Genomic DNA, 16,147 nt, shown 5'->3' with positions numbered 1-16,147 from the left:
AACAGGAGGAGCTGGAAGCCGTTGTGCAGCAGGATTCTATGATGTATTGGCCATCATGGGAGCATGGTGGGATGACTTGGATTACTAGACAGCCATAGTGGAGGGCTTTAAACTCTTCAAAAGGGGCAGGCAGGGACGAAGGGGCACTTAGATAGCCCTGTATTTTAGGAGTGTTTGGATTCATCATGAAATCACAGGGTTCACAAAATGATAGTTTTTTATTCTCAGAGGAGGAAGGATGAGGAGCTAGCAGGAGTGCTCACTGAGCCACTGTCAATCATTTATGAACAGTCCTGACTAACTGGAGAATCCCGAGTTTACTGGAGGTTAGTTCAATGATCTTAGAGGTTTTTTCCAACCTAAATGTCTCTGTGACTATCAGTAATCAAAGCAGGGATGGTGTGGAGCGCAGTGAGGATCTGGGACTCTCACCTTTGGACCTTTGGCAATTTGCTCTGAGCTTTCTAAACTGTTTGACTCAGCTGCTTGCTACAGACTATATAAATGGATGTCCAAGTCAGAAGGCTCACTCTCCCTGAGGCAGCAGGGAAGACTTGAAGAGGGAAGACAAAAGAGATAAAAAAAGAGCAGCAAGAGGGACCGGGGCTCACCATGGGCCCTGTGCAGCTCTTGCTGCTCTCCCTGCTGCTCAGCAGTGGTGTTCTCACACGTAAGTATTCTTTTTTATGTCAGTGCTCTTTACTGCTTTATTATGAGCCCATTAAAACAACAATATTGAAAAAAAATCAAAAAGACCATGGCTTATAGAATTAGAAAGGTTGCGTGTGGCAAAGATATAATTTCTTCCCTTCATAGGAATGGGCAGTCATAGGAGGATCCCAGCATAGAAAAGTCATTAATGTTCCCTGATGGGTTTTGAACAGATTTAATGTATTTTGCAACTTGTAAGTCATTCACTGTTTTTCTGTAGCATTGTCTTTTTAAATCCTCATGGAGCTACTATAGCTTGAAGATACCATGCAGACTTGGCCCAGCTGTTGCTAACCTATTTTGCATCAAATGTGAAGAGAGAGAGCAGTAAAGCAAATTGTATTTGGCAGGCAATTTAAATGCAATTTTGTATTGAAGGGACACAGTCATTAGTAAAAGAAGTGGGCCAGTAGAGGGATTTTTTCCTAAGATCAGAAAAGACAGCTGAGATCAATATGATGCTATGGATTGTGAGCTATGCTTGCTTCCCAAGAAGTGGCTTTTTAGAATACAGGTCTATAGTGTTATCTAAGGCTTCAAGGAGCTTAAGGAGAAAAGTGAGTCTAGAGGTAACTATGCAGGTCTGGTTTTATACGAAGATCTAATTCATCATATGTACATCTTTATTGAACTAATATTCTCTTTCTGACTGATGTTAATAAATGTATTGCTATACAATAAACCTTGTTTCTAATTGTTATTAATGATATTATTAATTTTATTTTAATAGCAATAGTAGTATTTCTGACACTATTGTTACTGTGATTAATGTTACAGTCTATTTCTATAGAGTGGTCTACTTAGAATTTCCAGAGTGAAAACTTGGAAAGTGCGCAGAGAACATTGTGGAAAGTGCTGGCCTTCATGTGTGATATCCCAAAGAATGACAGAGCATCCAATAAATTCAAAAAAATTAGTAGATTATGTTTATTTAAATTTAATTTAATTTAAACAGAGTAATATCTAAGGAATAAGAATATATCTAAAACTGATTGGAGCAAATAATTCTTCTTAATTTGAAACTTGAATAGGCTTCCAACCAGTGTTCTTTTCCTCCAAGGAAGAAACTCTCAATATTCAGAAAAGATTTATTGGCAGATAATTTTTGTATTAACCTTCAAAGTTGTCCTATTTTAAACATACAAAAAACAGAGTATAGCCATTCATCCATTTTGCAGCATTTTTGTGTGGTCAAATCGACTAAAATTTTAAAGTAAAATGTGTTATATGGTGCATTTCATCCATCTTGTTTTACAAACATTTTTGTAAACAGCTTTTCCCATTTTTAATGTTGTTTGTTTGGGTTTTCTACAGAAGAAGAATCACCTGAAAGTGCAAATCCAGGATGTTCAAGTAAGTGTTTTTTTGCATTTCCTTTTGTTTACTTATGTCACTATTTTAACTGAAAACATCTTTCAAAGCCTGAGTTTTCCTAATATTTTCTTCTGAAATAACTTAAATGAAAGTGATGGTAATATTCTTAAGTCCTCCTTGCCATTTATTTTAAGTATTCAATTATCCATTAGGCTTGGTTCAAATAATTTTAAAACTTTTCTAATATGGACTTTTCTAAGACTGGACAAGCTGAGGTTAAGTTTCTGAACTTTCCTAAAGTTCCCATTAAGAAACTATTTTCTGTTGGGTTTGTGAGTTTGGTGTTTGGTTGGGGGTTTTTTATTTATTTCTTAATTGTCAGATGCAAATTCCTTAATCTAGAAATCCCTGGTTACCAAATGTGAAGCTTTAACAGTGAGGTTAAGTACACTACACTTCAGTGTGGACTGAATCTCACATTTTATTTGCCCTTCACAGCTGCTGCTAAGCCCACATAATTGCACTTAGATTTCTAACTAAATACCTGTAGAATAAATCATCAACTCTGTCAGCAAGGACAGCAATTTCTTTAAACAAGCCAAGAGTCAGGAAATGCTGACTTTATGCTCTGTCTTTGTCATGAACTCTGACTGGTGCTGACTGCTCGGTTAGATACATAATGTTCCACCACAGGGTCAAAGTACTGAATGAGTTACTGAATGAGTTTTTCTTAGTCTTCAGGGTTTGGTTTTTTTTTTTTTTTTTTCCTTTGTTGGGTGCTTTAGCACCATCTCCAGGCAATTTGGTTTACTTCAGATGGCTGAACCACCTCAATGACTGCTGGGCTTCATTGCCAGTTTCTTGTTTATTTTTTGATACTTATTTGTCATGTGTATTTCTAAGCTTATAATCTCTCTATTCCTTTTTCATTGATTTCTGTTTAAAAGCAGTATATAAAGCAATAATTTTCACTCTAGCAATGTAGCTACCAGTGTTGCAAATTTTTCTGAGTACAGTTAGAGACTAGGATAGTCAAAAGTGACAGGATTAGTGATGAATCCCTTAATAGCAGCTAATTCTAGGGTTAAATAGATCATTTAATTAAGTTGTCAAATGTTTTTAAGATGCTGATTACTGTATGACAGTTAGTTATTATTGCAATAACTCTGTTTAGCAATTACATGAAAATAATCTCAGCTAAAATATGTAAAGCTAATAAAAGTGATAGTGCAGTGAGGAAACGAGATTTATAGGAAAATTAATTTTTTGTCCTCCCTGTGTATGAAATTGTGTGACATAAAGGGCAATGTTAACATTTCCATTGGCTTCTGATGCAACAAACATTTGATAAAAGAAGATTGAGCCACATTCATGCAGACACAGGCAGGCAAAATCATACAGATTTGATGATGGGTATTTGGGTTTACACCAGCATTACCTATCTTTGGTTTTTCTATAAAAGTAGATCAGGACTGTATATGGTCAGGCAGTAACAAATAACCACAGAGAGGCAATTTAGGAAATTGTCTTTCATTCAGGATCACAACAGAATCAGTTCCAGTGAGTTGCTCAGTCTAAACCAAGGGAACAGTAATTTTTGCTTCAGGTTGACCTGGATTGCTCCAGAGACTTCAAGTGCCTGATCATCATCTTTAGTTTGAAACAATACCTGCAGTTTTAGTAGGAGTGAATTGTGATTGAAGATATTGTTTGGCTTATGTTACTCGTTCCAGACATCAAAGAAACATCATATACTCCTGTATTTGACATAGAGACTGTTTCTTTCTTTATATTTCTATTACCATGTTCATTGCTGCTTACAGGGTTTAAAATTACAGATGGTTGAGTCTGAGGGCAACAGGGAGAGGTTAAATAGAGGTGGAATTCATTCTTTTGAGGAAGTCTATTAGGTTGTGGGGTTTCCTTTGATAGAAAGAGAAACATGTCTGGAAATACTCCCTCCTGCGATAGTCCTAGTCATAATTTAGTGCTTTTCCCTTCTTCTGGATGTTCTTTATATAACTAAAGATTATGTCCATTAAAAATAATCTACCCTAGTAAAATTTTCTGATCTAATAAGTGAATTAAAATAAATCATATTTCAGAGAGTTTGGGACAGAAAGATCATCCATAAATTCAGGTGAAATTGTATTGAGGAATGGTAGTTTTGGTGTGTTGTCTATTTCTATGTTTTTTTGCTTTCAGTCTCAGTCATGTGACTGGTAAAGCAGCTCCTTACATTTGCATTATGATGAAAAAATCTAAGCTGAAAGGAATTTTTTTATTACCAATTTGAAAATTACAATTTGATTGGCTCAGTTAAGAAGCCATAGGGTAGTTTTTAAAACAGTTTCACAGTTCAAGTTTTCTTCTGTCTTTCTCATTTGCTTTTTGGGGGTGATTTGAAGGACAGGTGGGGTCACAGTGTCAGATCCCATCTGAGCAGTGGACCCCAAAACTTATGCTGCTCCTTGAAATTTTGTCTTATGCTTCAGAAAGTATCCAACTGACATGAAGGCATCACTTCTCTGTCTGAAAGATATTCTGTAAAAGGAAATAGTGGGAGCATGGGTCTTCAGGCTTCCTTTTTCTGGCATTCATTTTAGTTATACAACATTAAGCACACACTGTAAGGATTACATATGTATATCCTACCCAGGTCATAAAACCACTCTCATTTTCCCATTTGCAGAGGATGCAACCAGATTTAAACCCCTCAGAAAATATGTTTACTCATATGAAGCAGAGACATCAAGTGGGATCACAGGAACAGCAGATTCCCGAAGCGGTTCAAAGATCACTTGCAAGGTAGGCAAAGAGGAGTAAATGCACCCAGCTGGGGATTGTGTACTTAACAACATGGGAGCTGGCAGCTGTGGAGTATCCTTCAGTGATTTTCCAGACAAGATCATCCTTTTGAAAGGCACATATTGAGAATCATGTAGACTAAACCTCCCCTGTTCTAGACAGAGGCACTGAGGATGGCAGAAGTCCTTCATACCTCTGTGCCCATGCATTTCAATCCCAGTCTGGCTGTACTTTTACATGAGAAAGGGGCAAGACCTGGTACTTCCATTTTCCCTAGCTCCCAGGATCAGTCTACCAATGTCCATTAAATATTCTAGAAGTTGAATTAAAATAACTACTTGATGCCATGAAGATTACATGAGAGCCTGCTGATGGTAACTCAAGACAATACCAGGCCTGTAGGAGTAAAAGGTCCCATAGGCCATTTATCTAACCAACGTCACCTTATCTTGCCCAAAACTTTCTCAACATGATGTTTGTTCTGAGGGGTTTTTTTCTGAAATGGAGTAACTGTGAAAAATAGTTTTATTTAGCACATACTGTTCTAGTAGAGTCTAAATGTATTGATCGGTGTAATGACTTAAGTTTTCATACAGTTCTAATACTCCAAATTCTCAGAAACGAAGTTGCTCATTTAGTATGATCCATGCTATTAGCCAAGCAAATACTTGCCCTCTTATCTCCTCCATGAAACTACCTTAAGCTATTTAGAGCACTTTGGAGTCTTTCCCAACAGCTGGTAGCAAGGTGATCCTGACACTTTACAAAACCCAAGGAAATTTCAAAGCAGTAGCAGGGTGATCCTGGAAATGTGATAATGCTAAAAAGAATAACATATAATATTTGTGTTTTCAGGTTGAACTGGAGGTACCCCAGCTATGCCGCTTCATCCTGAGGACAATGCATTGCTCCCTGAGGGAGACATTTGGTGCTGACACTGAGGGAAGGGCTATTCTGAAAAAGTCCAAGAACTCTGAGGACTTTGCAAGTGCCATGTCAAAGTAAGCAATGTCAATTATCTTCAATACTTGGGACAGTGTAAACAGTCAACCCTGATTATGTTTTTTTAGACATGGGACATATTTACTGATAACATGGCAGATTTGTAAGCCGGTTCCACAGCAAAACTATCCCTGATAAAATTTAGGGTTACCATAGTTCTCAATTGCCAGTAGGGAAGGGAATTTCACATGCAACATTTTCACCTGGAATGGTTTCTTCATTTCTATAATCTACATCAGGAAGTTATTGGGTAGTCCCTCAAAAGATTATTGCAAATGTAATTATTATTCCTTCTTGTAAGCACATTCTTAAATGGCTGCACTTAGCTGGTTTAAGATAATTTTCCTTTGCTAACAGACTGTACAATAGAAAGGCATTTGAGACTGATGTCCAGATTTCCAATCTCAATCTCTAATGACCTGTGTAGCTAATCTTTTCCCTACGTATTTGCTTTTGTAACTAATTTCTTCTACTCCCTACACCCATCTAGTCTCTATTGCTTGTCAGTGCATATTTTTAGTCATGCACCTTCATGCTTCTTTCAGTGCCTCAGTAGTCCTCTTGTCTTACTAGATCTAAAATCATCTTGTCTATAGATCTAAAACCAACTAGAGACAGTGTTAAAATATGTTTAACAGAAAACAGTTATGGTTTTCTTTAAAGACTCAGACTAGGAGTGAATCCTTCCCATCATTTTATAGTTTTTTACAGTAGTTAATAATTATCTCATTCTAAAAATTTATCTCCTCTCCAAATTTATGCAATTCCAACTTTCAGACATTGCTCTTGGTATTTGCTTGCTCTTAGATGATGTAATCTGGTGAAACCAAAATGTCCTTGGTTAGAATTTTTCTGGTTTAATAGTAGTACTTTCTGTTAGTAACAGCAGTGAATAGTAAATAATGATAGACCAAGATAAACATGTTGCTTTATCTTTAGCCCAGTAGGCTATTGATAACATGTTCTTTACTGTGTGGCTTTAATATGATTTCATACTAATGTTATTTTTCTGGGGGGCAGGAATGAGCTAAAATTCATCATTCAGGATGGAACAAAAGTCAAGCTGTATCCAGAGAAGGATGAGGCTCTCAATGTACTGAATCTCAAGAGAGGTATCATCTCAGCTCTCCTTGTGCCAACAGAAACAGTGGAAAACATAAAAACAATTCCAATGGTAGGTCTTTTGAAAGTTAACTTAATTGTGTTAACCAATGGAAAAAAGCTCACCTAGACAGAGTTATTCCTGAACATCATTTTCGAAAGGCCTGGACATTCAGATCAGAAAGGATGCCTTTCAGGTAGATCAGAAAATGTCTGACAGCACCAGTAAAGGCACTGACTACTTTCTTCTTTCCAGGATACTGTGTACGGAAAGTGTGACAGTGAAGTTGAATTCAAATCCAGAAAAGGGAATGTCGCAGAAGATATTTCAATTACCAGGTACCTGAAAGGCTGTGACAACTTCAGTCCCATCAGAGATCATGTCAGCCCCATTGCCATTGTAAAAGGACTAGTAAGTATGCCATTAAAAGTTATATAATGTAACATTTTTCACACCAGCACTTAAAATTATAAACAACCACTACCATGACTACTTTTACATTTATTTTTTGAAAACATAGCACCTTCCTGCACCCTTCCCTTAGAATCAGACTGCAGTATTATTGGCTGTCAATAGAGAAAAATAGATACAGAGCAAGAGTGTAATTCCTTTCATGTTCTTCTCTATTTTAAAGGAGAGCTTTTCATATATTGAGTTGGTGCTATTGATTATTCAATAACCTATCAGAGCATAGCCAAATTTTTCATTTTGTGGGTCAAAATTTTCAAAATTCCAATTTTATCTAAAATATGTAGACCTCCAAAAATCTAAAGCATATGTGAGGTCCAAGAGGATAGGGCTCTAGATGCCCTGAAATAAGTGATTTGACAAAATGTTCAGTTTGCCTGTTAATCCACAATGATCAGATAAAGTTGCTTGCATGAATATTGTCAGATTTCTTTCTGATATGATGGCATCTGTGCTTTTGTGTGTTTTAACTAAAAAAAATGGTTTCATATAATGCTGAAAACACATTTTATAATTTCTGCCACTTCTACAGCTTTTTGTAGAAATCTTTAAAATTTGTGTCATGAGACTGAAATTAAAGAGAACGTCACAGTTGTTACAAGGGGACTGAACTATTCCAAAAATTACAAATTGGTTTAATGAGGGAGCCTTTGTTGTAGGCAGCAGGGGATCAATCATGAAGTAACTACTAACCCAAGCACCTCAATAAGGCCTGAGGGACCATTTCAGTGGGATTTTTGCCTGAGAACAGACTTAAGTCCAAAGATTGTTACTGGCACAATTTTGTCTTTGTGTATGAATGATTCCAGTTATGCAGCTTCATTTCCAATATGTAACTGTAAATCCTACAGTAAAACTGTGTCAGCCTTTAAAACTGTGATTGTTTCCTGTTCTACTCAGTAAGCTGACCGCCAAACTATTTATTTTACAGAACACCCCTTTATCTGCCCTTCTGAAGAGCACTCAGTTCTGTCATTACAATATTGATGCAAAGAAAAGGCACATAAGAGATGCTGTCTGCAGTGAAAAACACCTGTTTCTGCCTTCCTCATACAAGTAGGTTGTTCACTATTTATCATTACCCTATATTTATAAATATCCATTCTAAATGGTGATGAATCACATTCTGCCCTGACTTCATCCTTAAATGGATATTTTGTTTCTAAGAAGGCAGGAGGCCTGTCAAGACCTTGTAAAGGCACTTGGACTTAACTAAAGCACTGATTTTTTCTTTCTTTCCTAGAAATCGCTATGGTGTCATGACAGAGGTTAACCAGACTCTGAAGCTTGAAGATACTCCAAAGATCACTAACAAAAATTTTGATGGAGGTATAGTTGCAGTTCTCAATATTATAAATACAGAGACAAAATATAAATACAGGGACAATTTTTTCGCAAATTCTTTTTATAGTGAATTAATTAAAGATGAGGGGATGAAACAAATTCATCATTTTAAATGAAATTTTAGCAACTTAGTAAGGAAAAGTTTGAGTATAAAATGGGAAAACCTGAGAAGTTTAAAAACACCCCTAATTTTAAATAATCTTTGTATTTTCATTTTAATTTTAAAATTATTCTTTAAAAATTAAAAGCATATAATTTGCTTAAAAAGTAATTTTATTCTTATTGGAAATTAGTTTAATGAACCCTTTTCAGCTACCCATAATTTCTTATGCATCTTTTAGCTTCAGTGCCAAATGTAAATAATCTATTATTACTATATATTTTGTTCTGAAACATACTTTTCTGACCTGCAGCTATTAATCCCAGTCCCAATAACATATAATCCCAATAATATAACATATATTTATTAAAAGTTGAAAAAGCAAATGATGTTAATATGAGAGGTGTCAAGAAATAATCTTCATGAAAATACAAAAGAATGTATACAAACATTCAACTTTTGGGACAATTATATTAAATTCCACACCATTATTTTCGTAAACTGTTCAGCTGTTAAACTTCAACAGTTATCATATTAAATAATGTACAGACTTTGTATTTATACTGAATGTATGACAGAAGATAAAAATTAATGCAGCTCCCTCATAAAGACATAAACAATGAATTTTTTTTCCAATTTCTAGATGCACTGGAAGAGAAGGGACTTGCACTGGAAAGTACAGATGCCAAACTGCCCAGGCAGGGCGATGCTGTTCTGAAAACCCTGCAGGAAATGCAGAAACTTACAGCCTCCCAGGAAAACCAGCAGAGAGCAAGACTCTTTTACAGATTTGTTTCTGGTCTGAGGAGTTTACATAACAGCACTCTTGGCCCTCTTGTTCCAAAGATGATGGAAACCTCAAGGTATGTTTCAGCACTTCACAGTGCAAGAACACCACACATCAATGCCATGGCAAAACCATGCTATAGTTGATGATTTGCTGCAAATAGTTTTAAATTAGAGGTGTATTGGATGTAATGAGTGTCTTTCAGAAAGATAAGTGTTCTGAGAACTATATAGAGAGGGAAATAAGGAAGGGAGAGTCAAGCTAACTGTGTGCACCTGACACAATCCTTTGGATGCGTTTTTATAGCCAAATATCTTTCATGCAGCTTTGCTCAAGGACAATGGCTATAATTCCAAACCCCCAAGTGTGACTTACAGCAAAGAACACAGTTTTGAGTGTGAGACTTCAGCAGACATGGAAGAGTGCTATTGTTTGGTCTGACCCTGCCCTCCACTCCACACCCTTATTCTTTTGTCCGAGCTGGACTTAAGCCAGGTTACATATACTTTATGTTCTCCATCTGTAAAGGAACTAGAGCCTCTGTCTGAGTCAATATATTAGATGATAATACTTAAAGTTGTGGCAAAGTCTGTTGTGAAGGGAAAAAAAAAGATACATCCATGTAATGATCATACCGTTCTAATTTAATTGGGTTATTAGTATAACTTCTAAAACCAAGAAACTTCTTTTTGGTAAGAATTTGCATAATTTGCTTCCAGACACACATAAGCTTACATCATTTATATTAAAACGTCTTAATGAACCTGCCATATGTTTGTTTCAAACAGTCAACATGCAGCTATAACTGCAAACAGGGAATTAATTAATAAAAGTCATCTCTTCTCCTTTCAGTTCAATCACTGTCCAAGCCCTGGCCCAGTGTGGGACTCCAGAGTGCTACAGTGCAATCCTTCAAATCCTGAGAACTGGAAATGTGAATCCACTCATGGCAGACATGGTCACATACACCCTGGGACTGTTGCCTTCTCCAACCCCACAAAGAATACGGGAAATTCTTAACATGGCCCAGTATCAGCCAAGTAGAGCTTCATTTTATGGACTGAGTCATTCTGTTACTAAGTAAGTAATGATAGCATGCAAGTCTACAAAATTGCAGTGCTTAGAGTAAACCCTAAGAGTGTTCACTTTTGGAGGATATTTTTATTTTCATGTATTTGCTCTTTAGGAATAAAATATAGACATTTCCCCATTTCCTCTTCTGTTTCTGATGTGTTTATCGCTTTCTTTAGGTTCTACAATGAGAAGAAGATTGTGACAGAGGAAATAGCAGATGTTGCAGACTTCATGCTATCACTGCTTGGCACTGATTGTTCTGGGGAAGATGAACTCACATACCTCACACTTCGGGTATTTTTATTTCCTTCTTTCCTTATGCAGGCTATTAATATAATACTAATATTATATCGTATTATATTATATTATATTATATTATCACATATATTACTCTATTTCTCTTGGCGGAGAGGAAGTTTTTATCATCTTTCTGTGTTTTCATCGCTGCCAGGCTATTGGAAACATGGGTGCAGTAATGGAGAAAGCTAAACCCAGTGTGAAATCTTCTCTGAAGACGTGTATCAGAAATGAAGCTGCATCACTTTCAGTTCAGAAAGCAGCCATCCAGGCATTCAGGAAAATGACAATTACTGAAGAGGTAAATTGGTCCCAAGAACCAGGATAAACTGTTCTCAGTTGACCTTGGCAGTTCACAGGAGTTACTGAATATGCAAAGCTATTCCCATTGTTTTAATTCTGCTAGCTCCCTTTTATCTGGCTTCAGCTTTTCAGAACCCCTTTAGTAAGTTTCCATACACATAGCTGGGAAACCTCCTGACTTAGTGGGTGTTGCTCTTCTGAGATGCAGTTTCTTTGTATAGTTAGTCTCAGTTTAAATGGGAAGTTCAGATCTGCTCCTTTTAGTGTTTTAAATGGAGCTCTGCTTATTTAAAGGTGGTGTTAACTAATGAATTACCTCAGACTTAAATGTATTTAACTAAGAAAAAGTAATGTCCCTATTTTATACTGGCATTTTGTTGTCATTGTTAACAGTACTGGGTAGATGTGTGTTTACAATGCAGTGACATGACAGCATCCCTTGCAGAATAGGTATCATTGTACAGAGCATTTCTGCTCAGTATGGTGAGATAGTTTCAATACTGAAAATTTTCTTCTCTAAAATATATGCTCTCACTTCCAGACAAGGCTTAAAAAGTCTAGGAGACTGGAAACACCTGAAACTCATATCCTCACATTTAGTTTAATACATTTAAATTTTTTAATTATTACTTAGTTTTAAACTGTTTTTAAATTTCCTGCAGCACTAGATTTTGAGCATCTTCTTTTCCTAAATTAAATGATCTTTTTTCCAAATTTTGACAATTTTTCTGCACATATGATTCCCAACAATCAAAAATCAGAATTCTTAAGTAAAAGTGTAACCTGGATCTACAAGATAAAAAATAAAAGATTTTAAAAAAGAGGCAAACAAAAAAAGAGGAAAATAAATTAAAAATATAAGAAAATAAAGGATTAGAAAGACTATTTACAAGATCATTTAGTGAGAGAACAAGGGGGAATGGGTTCAAATTAAAAGAGAGTAATTTTAGATTAGACATTAGAAACAAATTCTTTACTGAGGCTGTGGCTCAGAGAAGCTGTGGGTGCCCCATCTCTGGAAGTGTCCAAGGCCAGGTTAGAGGGGGCTTTGAGCAGCCTGGTCTAGTGAAATGTGTCCCTACCCATGGCAGAGGAACTGGAACTAGATGGTTTTTAAAAGTCCCTTCCAATTCAAATGATTCTGTGATCCTCTGATTCTATGAGAATCAGTTTTAATAAAGACGTAACTTCTATGATGTTTTAAGTTTAGCAAAATATCTTCAAAGAAACTGCTGTGATAGACTGTAGAAATAAGGTACAAAAATAGGTATGCAGTCACTAAAGACTTGGATTCAGTGATCCTTATGGGTCCCTTCCAGTTAAGAATATTCTGTGATTATTTCACCCTATATATTCCTGAAAGGGTTTAGCAATATCATCCATGAGCCAGTTCATCAATGCAAACCTTTCTCTATTTGTATAGGACCGTTCAGCACTTCTCAAAGCATTCCAGGAACTGGATGCACCGACAGACAAACGTCTAGCGTCCTATCTCCTAGTGATGAAAAATCCTTCCCCAGGTGATCTTGCAAAGATTTTGAGAGTCCTCACAAAGGAGAAGAGTGAGCAGGTGAAAAACTTTGTTGCCTCACACATTGCCAACATCCTGGACTCTGAAGAACTGGGCATCGAAGAGTAAGTGAAATTTAGGTGTATATTGGTCTCATTGGAAAAAAAAAAAGTTTTGACCATAGTTGCAGTAGCACCTATGTGGTGTCCACCTAGCAGTGGAGTTGTTGACTGGTTTTTCTATTTATTTGAACAAGCACATCAACTGAGTAAACTGGCTTTGTCAGGACAGTGCCAGATTATGGTCTTTCCCTTAAGTCTTATATTTACTGTTAAATATGTGCAGAGACCTATCCATTAGCAATCAGCACAGATATATGAATGTCTGTAAAAGGCATAAAAAATCCCTTAACTAGGACTAAATGAGTGTTTGGAATATATACTAATCATATTTTAATTGCTATCCTCTTCCCTAGTCTAAAAAGCCAAGTTGAAGAAGCTCTGAAAGGAAATCAGCTCCCGACAGCCAAAGATTTCAGAAAATTCTCACAAAATTATCAGATTTCAAAAAGAGTTTCTGTACCTGGAATTGACCCCATCTCTGCCAAAGTAGAAGGAAACGTGATATTTAATCCAAATAGTTATATTCCTAAAGAGACCATGCTGAAAACCACCCTGCATGCCTATGGATTTGACCCAAGTGATGTCTTTGAGGTACAACAATTATCAAAAACATTTGCTAGTATTCAGCTGCTTTCTTTCTCATTTCTGTTTTCTTATAACAACTTTCTGTGAATAATATATTTTTTTTACAAGCCTTGGGAGAAATCTAGTGATCTCTACAAGGGGACTTTGATTTGGTCTCAATGGGCTTTAGAGCAAGCCATTCATTATGTGATGTCACTTGCCACTAACTGGATGGATGACCCTGATGAAGTTATTAAAAGGCTCAGGGTAAAATGAACATCTGTAACAAATTGACTTTGTGCTAATGAATCATCACTGGCACACTGAAGTACTCATAGTAGATTTTAAATGAGATATAACCTATGCATAGGTTTTTTTACAGAGATAAAATGAATTATAAGATATAGTGTTCCATATCTTCCATTAAGAGTCATGGGCTTCTAGGATATACTATAAATGCATTTTTTCCTCCCCAGAAAGTCTGTTCGTTGTAAAGTTCCAAAGAAAAGGAAGCAACTGTCTCAGTTATGCTTTGTCCTTTCTGTTCTTTTCAGCTTGGCTTGGATGGAAAGGGATTTGAACCAACACTGGAAGCGTTGTTTGGAGAGAATGGATTTTTCCCAGACACTGCAACCAAGGCCTTGTACTGGGTTGATGGCAAAGTGCCAGAGAAGGTTTCCAAGGCACTTTTTGACTATTTTGGTTATTCACAGGATGGCAAGCAGGATCAGGTACAATTTATAAACATTCTTTGTTCAGCACAGCATTCCTATTTTAACACAGTAATTACAGCACTTAGTGCTTTACTCAATGTGTTCCTTCTCCTCTATGGTGAGATAAACAGAAATCCTTAATGTTATTTAGCATCATGTTTTCTTAATTGTATTTGGAGGGGTCTTTGTGTGGAGAGAAATCTGTAAGTGCATGTGCAGAATAGCTGACATTCACGAAGTACCTGTTCTAGATATATGACCTTACACACTTCTTATAAATCTGTTTTCTTGCTTTCTGACGGAATTTTCAGGATATCATGAAAGGAATAATACTTAACCTTGAAAAACTGATAAAAGAATTGGGCAGCAAAGAAGCTCCAGAAGGAAGAGCATATCTAAGGATCCTGGGAGAAGAACTTGGGTACATGAAACTCAATGATTTTAAACTGCTGGGAAGCTTGATTTTAAAGAGTGTTAAAACTCTTCAGACTGTTCCCGAAATGGTACGTTTCTGATGCAGCAATGTGCATTACCAACTTTTCTGTTTTCCAAACAGATTTTTTTAAGATTTAGATTGTAAAAATATTTGATACCAGAATGAAAATATTACTTAAAATAAAATATCCAGGCTTATGTTGAAGGACTCTGAGAACTCTATGAAGACTCCTCAATAAACAAGTGGCATCCTCCTGGAGGATTGGTGAGGGGAAGGAAAAAGGGAGAGTTCAGATCATTTTGTATTATTGAGATATCTACTGGAACAATTTCCAAAACTCTGGTACTGGCTATTAAATTACATGACTAAATTTTTAATTATGTAAATATGTGTTAATATTAAAAATGTCATCCTTGTCATGTTAAAATGAAAAGATGTAGTATATTTTAGGAATGTTAGGTAATATCCTTCTTTCATTGAAGTAAAATAATGCTTTGCCATTGAGTTTGGGGAAACCAGAATATTGCATGGCATCTAAACCAATTCACATTTATATGTGTATGGTAAGGTTGATAACCTGTGTGTATCAAGGCTGGTAAAAAATCTGGTATTCATTTAAAGTTCAGATTTTGCTGACAGTCTTTAGTATATTTTTTGAAGCAGTGAATCTGTGGAAATTAGATTCTTACTCCATATGAAATTAACTTTTGTATTATAGAGTTGCAATCATTCCCTGATCAGTTTGAAAAGTACAAAAATATGCATATTCCAAAGTGTGGGTTTGTTAGTGTTCATTTCCTTGTTTGATTTCCAGATTGCACAAGCCATCTCAAAAGGTGTTGACAGGGATCTATTTGTCCACTACATATTCATGGACAATGAGTTTGACCTTCCAACTGGAGCAGGTTTGCAACTGAAGTTTGCCTTGTCTGGAATAGCAACACCTGGGGCAAGAGTAGCTGCAAAACTTCATCAAAAGAGTGTAAGTCCAAGTAGTTGTCTATATTTTTTCTCCTCCTAATAATCTACATTTTCATTTATAGATAAAACTGTAACACTAGACATATTTTAAAGATTGCAAAATGTTCTCTATATTAAAAAGCCTTAACTCATTAGAAGTCTTTGGTTAATTTGCAGATGACATTTAAATTAGGTTAAGAAGTAATGCATATAATAAATTACAAATGAGACATAATAAAATTTATGAATTAAAAGTATTTCAACTACTCTTTCAAAAATAAAAGTTTTGGATCTGTTTCTTTCTCTCCCCCTGCACTCAAAATACAACAGTAGAAAAGATACAGTACGTGAATTTGCTGTTCAAGCCAAAAAATTAGCAAAACATTTTGTTGTGGCCAATGCAAAGAGAAAAAATTTTATTAATGATTAGAAGAAATATTAAAAATTGAGAAAAGTAAAATATTTTTTCACCTGAGAGGAAACATCTTAAAACTGTAGCAAGGAGAAAGCATGTGACACAAAATTAATTTTC

General features: G+C 35.9%; 1 protein-coding gene across 1 annotated transcript in view; it reads left to right on the top strand.

Moving 5' to 3' along the window:
- Positions 1 to 575: 575 nt before the first annotated feature.
- Positions 576 to 16,147, top strand: part of APOB (apolipoprotein B) — a 35,582-nt gene continuing 20,010 nt past the window's right edge. Inside the window, 17 exon segments of the mRNA XM_053973761.1 lie at positions 576 to 670; positions 2,026 to 2,064; positions 4,718 to 4,833; positions 5,689 to 5,834; positions 6,856 to 7,009; positions 7,193 to 7,348; positions 8,337 to 8,461; positions 8,649 to 8,734; positions 9,493 to 9,712; positions 10,489 to 10,716; positions 10,887 to 11,004; positions 11,162 to 11,308; positions 12,734 to 12,945; positions 13,296 to 13,533; positions 14,061 to 14,237; positions 14,531 to 14,722; positions 15,470 to 15,637. Coding sequence (XP_053829736.1) covers positions 613 to 670; positions 2,026 to 2,064; positions 4,718 to 4,833; positions 5,689 to 5,834; positions 6,856 to 7,009; positions 7,193 to 7,348; positions 8,337 to 8,461; positions 8,649 to 8,734; positions 9,493 to 9,712; positions 10,489 to 10,716; positions 10,887 to 11,004; positions 11,162 to 11,308; positions 12,734 to 12,945; positions 13,296 to 13,533; positions 14,061 to 14,237; positions 14,531 to 14,722; positions 15,470 to 15,637 — 2,580 coding nt within the window. The 5' untranslated portion in view covers positions 576 to 612.

The sequence above is a fragment of the Vidua macroura genome, chromosome 3, assembly GCF_024509145.1.
Source record: "Vidua macroura isolate BioBank_ID:100142 chromosome 3, ASM2450914v1, whole genome shotgun sequence".
NCBI classification, from domain to species: domain Eukaryota; kingdom Metazoa; phylum Chordata; class Aves; order Passeriformes; family Viduidae; genus Vidua; species Vidua macroura.
The sequence above is the reverse complement of the archived record's forward strand: the minus strand, read 5'-3'. Positions and strand labels throughout refer to the sequence as shown.